At 33.6% G+C, this 7,852-nt stretch overlaps 1 protein-coding gene across 1 annotated transcript; it reads left to right on the forward strand.

Annotated features, from left to right (window-relative positions):
* Nucleotides 1-4,219: 4,219 nt before the first annotated feature.
* Nucleotides 4,220-6,858, forward strand: LOC131037099 (uncharacterized). The gene is made up of 2 exons (XM_057969137.2): nucleotides 4,220-4,513; nucleotides 6,209-6,858. Exons 1-2 carry the CDS (start codon nucleotides 4,346-4,348, stop codon nucleotides 6,803-6,805), a joined length of 765 nt encoding a protein of 254 aa, XP_057825120.2. The 5' UTR covers nucleotides 4,220-4,345; the 3' UTR covers nucleotides 6,806-6,858.
* Nucleotides 6,859-7,852: the final 994 nt, after the last annotated feature.

Genomic DNA, 7,852 nt, shown 5'->3' on the forward strand with positions numbered 1-7,852 from the left:
TCTTATGGTTGACCCAATGAAGATTGCCTTGTTTATGACAATGTCACCACATATAGTGCCAAGGGTTCAAGCATTTTTAGGATATATTAGATATCATAAAATTTTTATCAAAAGGTATGCCATCATATCAACCTTGTTGGAAGAACTCCTCAAGAAAAAGACTAATAAAGCCATTACCTAGACTAATCAATGTTAGCAATCATCTAACACCTTAAAAAAAAATAGTGAAACCCCTATTGTTGTATTTCTAGATTGGTCACTACCTTTCCATGTTCATGTAGATGCTAGAGGAATGGCTATAGGAGAAATCCTCACCCAACCATGGGGTAATAAGTATCATCCAATTTCCTTTGTTAGCGACAAACTTTCCCAAGTAAAAAGAAACTACATTTCCACCGAAAGAGTGGCTTTGGCTATAGTTTACATCTTACATTATAATTTTGACACTATTTCTTGTAGGCACCTTTTACATTTCACATATACCATGGGCCTTTGAAGTTATTAGTAAACAAACTGAATATCCAAAGAATAATCTATAGATGACTACTATCATTCCAATAATTGAATTTTAACATTATGGTGAAACTAGGAAAAAATAATCAAGGTCTAGAGTACTTATCTTGAATTGACACAAGCAAAGAACTAGAAGAGGTTGAGGAGGAGGACTTACTTGGAACCCATCTATTCTATATAACTATGGTACCATAAGAATTTAATGATGTTGCCCAATTACTTTCAATTGGAGAACACCCCACTAATATGACAACACATGATAAACAATTATTACTACGAGAATCACTTCCTTTTATACCGATTCAAAGAGAATTATACAAAAATGAGAGATATGGAATTCTTCTAAGAGTGGTCTACAAACGTGAATGAGAGAAAAACCTAAAAGAAGCACATGAAGGCATTTTCGGGGGACATAACTGTAGAGACACTATTGCTCAAAAAGTACTCCTAGTTGGATTATTGTGGCCTAGTATATATAAGGATGCTAAGAACTATAAAAAGACTTGCGATATCTACCAAAGAAAAAGGTGATCCATTATTTGAGATGAAAGGCTCCTACAACTAGTTCTAGCACAAGTTCCATTTAAAATATGGCCTATTTAATTCATTGGACCTATAGACCCTCCGACCAAAATTTCCAAGGCTATATTCATTATTACTGATATAGATTACCTAACCAAGTGGGATAAGGATGAAACATCCAAAGATTGCACTACATATATTGTAGCTAAGTTTCTCTACCACAACATAATTACTAGATTTGGATGTCCATTGAGCATAGCTAGTGACCAGGGAAGGCATTTTGTGAACATGATAATCAAGGGGTTACTAACCAATTTCATGATCACTCATAATCAAAGTACACCTTACCATCTACAAGAAAACAGGGTAATTGAAGCATTCAATAAGATTATTGCACTAATTTAACCAAGATGTGCCATGCAAAAAAAATTGATTAGGACATCAAAATTCCTACAATACTCTAGGAGCTATTATACTACCTACAAACAATCTACCAAGCACACTCCTTTTGAACTTGTATATGGGATGAAGGCTCACCTACCTATCATCCATAACCCCTTCACAACAATGTCCTTAAGACTCGTAGATTAGGAGTCTATCAAGAAACACTTAGAAGAATTAGACAAACTAGATGAAGCCATATAACAACTCAAGTGGAATATCATCTTTTAATAAAAAGATAGAGGTAGAAAGCATGACATGGTTAGAAAATCAAGTCTAAATAATTCAAGGTTGATGATATGGTCCTCTGTTATAGTAAATTCAAAAAGAAAGGCAAACTAAAGGTTGGATGGTTGGAACCTTATCACATTAATGACATTTTGTAGTCTAGAGAAATCAAACCAAGAACCTTAGATGGCACAATCTTACAATGCTAAGTGAATGGTACTAGACTAAAATAGTATTAGGCTAATCTCGAGTAGAGTTAACTCGAGGACAAACCAACATTTTAAAAGGGAGGATGATGTTGGTAGAAATTATAATTGAATAGATACAATCAAGAAATCCTATTGCATCCCACCACAAGGAGCTCACAAAACCTAAGATTCAAAAGACACCATCTAAGATAGGACTAACAGAGATGGGTCACACACACAAACATATAATAGAGTATGACAAAGTGTGACTAGGTACATATGAATATTTAAGAGAGTATAGAGGAAGATATATGATCATACATATGAATTGATATAGATGATGTAAAATGAGATACAAGGATAAGCAAATGTACCTGATTGATATTTATAATACAAATATATAGAATTTTATATATGATAAGTAATGCTTGATGTTCTTTTATGTTTTGTTAACTAGTTCGTACTCTGTTTGGATTGAATCCTTGCATCCTTTGGATAGCTAAGTTTGATGTATAAACCACAACACTCATAAAGTAATTAGGGCTCACGACTTCGATCTGTGTTCCTCATTTTTCTTGCTAACAACCTTCACCAACACTTGTAATGCGCCTAGTCTTTGGGGTGTGATCCAATGCTTTGCTTATTTTTTGAGTACTTGGTTGTATGCTTTAACTTGGTTTTATGGTATGATATTTTCATTAAAAAGAAGAAGAAATATTTAAACACAAATCTATAATAAAAAACTATCATATCTTACAACCAAAATTTGGGGGATGTAAGATTAAACAAGTTCACCAAAATAAAAATAAATAATTTTGCCCCCTTTTAACTATCTAGATTGGTGAATTGATCAATCAATCAATACACGACTAACTTAGATGAATTAGATCAATTTAGAAACAATAAATAAATTGCTACAAATTTAGTAATAAAAGATAAGGGAACTTAACTTGAGATGTGACAAGTGGGCGATTTGTTGTAACCCATGTTCTATGATTGAATTTTGTTTTTACTATCAAACCCATGATTATGAAGAAATGATCTTTACTATATTTGGGTTTAATCCTACATTTATAGTTCTAATCTTTGAACCTGTGACGTATATCCTCTTTATGTAGTTTTGAAACTTGAACTTTACATCTTTGGCCTTCAAAAATCCTACTTTCCTCCAATACTTGTGAATGGTGGTTCTTAGAAGCACCTTCAAATCTTGTGTCAAAGAAGGGAAGTTGACTATCTTTCCACCTTACAACTTACTAAGACCCTTTGATTGACTCAATGACTTTGAAAAAGTTGGAAGATACAAAGTTGAAATGCAAATGTCTATATTTATCCTTATGATGTGTAGATGTTGACCTCGAACAACATTATAAAGAAATGAAAATAGTTTTCCACACCCTTTTGAATGAAAACAATGTCATTTATGTGACAAAAAAAAAGTTTGCACTATTAACTTGTTTATATTAAAATGAAAGAAGATCATATAGCTTACATCAATACGATTGTTCATTATTTTCATTCAATAGAATGGTAGATAAATTAATTTTGATATTTAAAAAAAGAAAAAAAACATATTATAAAATTTGATCAAACTGTTTTAATTCTAGTATATACTCAACCTGAAAAAAGTTAAAAATTTCTATAGCTTACATCACATGAGAATGTGTTCACTACTTTCATTCAATAAAATTGTAGATAAATTCATTTATGATATTATTTTAAAAAATAAAAAATATATATTATAAAATTTAATCAAACTATTTTAATTATAATTAACTTTGTTTATATTCAAATTGTATTTGTTACCTCCTCTTGATAAAAGAAGACAAGACCATTCAAAACTTGAATGGTGGATAAATTAATTTTAATATTTAAAAAAAATATACACCATAAAATTATGATTATTTCATTGATTCATTTATTACCACTAATAAATGCATTAGTATTCTCCATGTTAGTTCTAACAGATTTCTACAATCCGTCATATAATTATCAATAGCACATTTCTGGATTTTGTGTGTAAGATTTTTGCATCAGCGTTTTGGATCACACTTTGCTGATGCAAAAATCTTAAAAATCTTACACACAATCCAATCCAGAAATGTGCTCTTGATAATTATATTCTCCATGTGCCAAACTAAAAATATGATTGAAAACGAAACACAAATCTAATTTTACGATATAAATTGGATGGACTCTGGAGGGTACTCCGATTTTTGTAACGGCCAAGTAAAAAGCGCCACAAAGGCCTGGAAAGCGAACGGCTCGTTCACGTTTTCTTTACATGCAATCAACTTCCAGCAAAATTTCTGGTGGGAAACTAAAACTCAGCGTTGACAATTGTCTCGAAAGTACAATTCAACTTGGATTTCTCTACAAGTCATTTAAAACTTGGATTTCGCTCCCATTCGAAAGCACTCAATTCCTGAAGTTGCATTCGGAAAGAAAGAATTATGGGTTTTGATCAGCACTATCTAGACCTCACATTGGTCCCTTCAGGCTTGCTTATATTGAGTGCCTACCACGCATGGCTTCTTTACAGAATCATCAAACATCCCACCACTACTGTCATTGGCCTCAATGCATTAAACAGGGAAATTTGGGTCGATACCATGATGGCTGTAAGCTCTGCATCTTTCTCCGACTAACATATTCAGCTAAATTCAAGCATTAGATTGAAACATTTTTTCTTTTTACTCAATTGTTTGTTATATGTAATGATGTTATGTTCAATTACATTGATATTTAAAGTCATATTTAGTGCATTCAATCCAAGATCAGTAGCCTCAATTAAAACCCAGAACCCCTGTAATGTTAGATTTTTTAAATTTTTTAGGCTTGTTCTTACTTGTTTAGCATATATTTAGGGATATCAATATGTTTAACCCTCTTTGCTATTTAATTGCAAAACCCTCAGATGTTTGGGCTTTTACAGTTACAGGCCATAATGTTAGATAATTTCTGGAAAAGAGCTCTAAAAACATTTAGATCTAAATCCCTCTTCGTGTGTATTTTATGTAGAGTTGAATATGGATTTAGAATGCAGACGAAGTTAAACTGAACCATCCCTAAAATAAAGAGAATGGATAGTAATATCCAGACATGCTTCACAAAATTCATTCTATTCTGTAGCTGAATGAGTATATGCCATTCTTCTCAACAAGTAGATAGTGTTAAAAAGTTTCAGGGGACCTGTTTGGACTTGAGGAGGGTAAGGTTCATCCCATCCCATCCCATCACATCATGATATGACTATAAGATATCTATCAACTGTTGAGGAGATTTTGTTGCAAATTCATTTTACATTAAAAAAATCTTATTTTGCACAGTGAAGCAAGCCACAAGGGTGACTAAGTTTTCAGTCAGTAGGCAATTTTAATGGATCTGAACTGTTGGAGAAAATGAGTCACACTAATTATAATAAGGAAGCTCTAGCAACCCAAAATCCAAATAGAGATTTTAGGTTTAAGTTTAATGACAAAGCAACCCAAAATGCAGATAGAGATTCTAGGTTTAAGCTTAATGATAAGAGCAACCCAAAATGCATATAGAGATTCTAGGTTTAATCTTAATGATAGAGCAACCTGCAAACTAAAATGCAAATGGAATATTCTAGGTTCATTTCTTAGCAAGTCCGTAAAAGGTAACAAGAATTGTCTAAAAAGAGCTCTAGGAATTCAAAATGCAAATAGAAGATTCTAGGTTTAAGCTTGAAGATAGAAGAACCTAAAATGCAAATAGAATATTCTAGGTTCTAATTCCTAGCAAATCCATGAACAGAAAAGGAACTGTCTTAGAAGGGTTGGATGCATATGGATTGAACCTTACATGTCCATCCCTGGGTTGTGTACTTGTCCTGTCTATTTCATCTAAAACAAATCCGAAGTCTTCCCTTGCATTTGATTTTTCTCACACTGTGTTTTTGGTTTTCCCTTCATTGTGTAGTTTGCAGTTATTTTCTGATCCTTTCCTTTTATTCTCATTTGTGTAGAATTCTAATTGAAGTGCAAATCGATGGTATCTCAGCAGTGGGCAGATTTTGGTAAACAGCAGCGGTCATGCTATTTTTCATTGAAATAGTTTGAGTTAAGCACTGGACTCAAATTTACAGTCTTTAAATCATAATTTATTAATTGAATAAGATCTGTCCTTTTAAAAGCAACAATGTCTTGGTCCTCTGTTTTCTGGTCTTGCAAACTCTCTTGCTACTCTAACTTGCACAAAAATTCTTCCAGTCTTAACTCTTGATGTACCATTGACCTTAATTAAAGTTAATGTCAATCTCTGATCATTGTTGTGGTCTTTGTTGCCTTTAGGATGGAATTAAGAATGGAGTGCTCGCAGTTCAGACACTGCGGAACAACATAATGGCCTCCACTCTGCTTGGATCAACAGCCATCACACTGAGCTCATTGATTGGCGTGCTGGTGAGCAGCACAAATGGATCTGGTGCAGTGAGTGCCCTTATATATGGTGATCATAGCAGGATTGGCTCTTTTATAAAGTACTTCACCATTCTCATATGTTTCCTGATAGCATTTGTGTGCAATCTTCAGTCAATACGTTACTACAGCCATGTGAGTTTTCTGATAAATGTGCCCAAGGATAAGTATTTGCCCGCACACTCATCGATTTATTTTGTGAGCAAAGCATTGAACAGAGGAAGCTACTTCTGGTCTTTGGGACTCAAGGCATTTTACTTCTCTTTCCCTCTCTTTTTGTGGTTATTTGGCCCCCTTCCAATGTTTGTTTCCTGTTGTTCAATGGTGGGTGTTCTTTATTTCTTGGATACTGCAACCCCTTTCACCCAAACACTTCCTCTGAATGGCAGAGCAAATGTTGATGTAGAACAATGTTCTTCTCCAGCGCCTCCTTCCCCTCCCCTGCAAATAAAATGTAATCATCTAAATTAATATTAATTCTTTATTCATCTGTAGCTTAGAATGTGTTTAATTTGGTAAAATGATTTTGTGAAGCCTCTGTTATCATTTTTAGATCTGGTTGGTACTTTTCTCTGAGTCGAACGTTTGTAATCTGGATAGACAAGGATCAAGATTTCCTATTAAACATTCCACTGTCTTTTATAACCTCAACATGTTACATGGCATAAGGAGTGCATGAATACCCAGTACACAGTTTTAAACTTCGGTAAAAGAGCAGAAAAGAATGATTTGGGAAGGGGGGTTTTCCTAGTCAGGAATAGTTACAGTTTCTTAGGAGTTAGAATAGATTTTGGTATATAATTATGGTGTGGATGCCCCCATTGTTGTGAAATGCTAGGTAAATATTGCTTCTCTTCAATCCCAACAAGCTGAGTCCAATTTCAACAGTGACAAGAAGATTTCACAATCTCTACAATTCTGAGTCCAAACTCTTGCAAAACTACTTCTTTATGAGCCCATCAAGAAACTCATCTTTGAGGTCAGTGAAGACAGTGGTGAGAGCAGCAGGGATACAAAAAGGAAGAGACATCGTGCTTGTAGTTCTACAACTGCCTATGTATAACCCATTGGTTGGCAAGTGCCCATCTACAATCCAAAAGCCAGACATGCAGAACAGAACATATGACAGAAGGTGCCCAAGGATATCCAGCGCGACAATTCATTATGATTGGGATGTTGATTTTGTCTCTTATTAAAGTCATAACAGTACATAAAGTAGATCTCCGTATGTTCACATTTTGTATTCCCCACATTTTTGGGGTGTTTTGGATTACACTAGCATATTCATATAAGAATTATACTGGCAGATGGAAATTTTAATTTTTCAGTTATACAACCAATCAGCTATTATATTAAATTCATTGATTCAAATAATTAAGTCCTATCTTTTACTTATTTTATTTTCAAAACTGAAATTCACAAATTATTAATATAAAGCTCCTTTTTCTTAATAAATAATCACTTTTGACATCCATCCAAAACTATTAGCACCCATTATAACTTTTAAGATATTGGTAG

This window comes from Cryptomeria japonica, chromosome 2 (genome assembly GCF_030272615.1).
Source record: "Cryptomeria japonica chromosome 2, Sugi_1.0, whole genome shotgun sequence".
NCBI classification, from domain to species: domain Eukaryota; kingdom Viridiplantae; phylum Streptophyta; class Pinopsida; order Cupressales; family Cupressaceae; genus Cryptomeria; species Cryptomeria japonica.

Coding starts and splice junctions, on each gene's coding strand:
- LOC131037099 (XM_057969137.2), top strand. CDS start 4,346: ATGGGTTTTGATCAGCACTATCTAGACCTCACATTGGTCCCTTCAGGC. Junction 4,514..6,208: donor GGGTCGATACCATGATGGCT/GTAAGCTCTGCA, acceptor TGTTGCCTTTAG/GATGGAATTAAGAATGGAGT.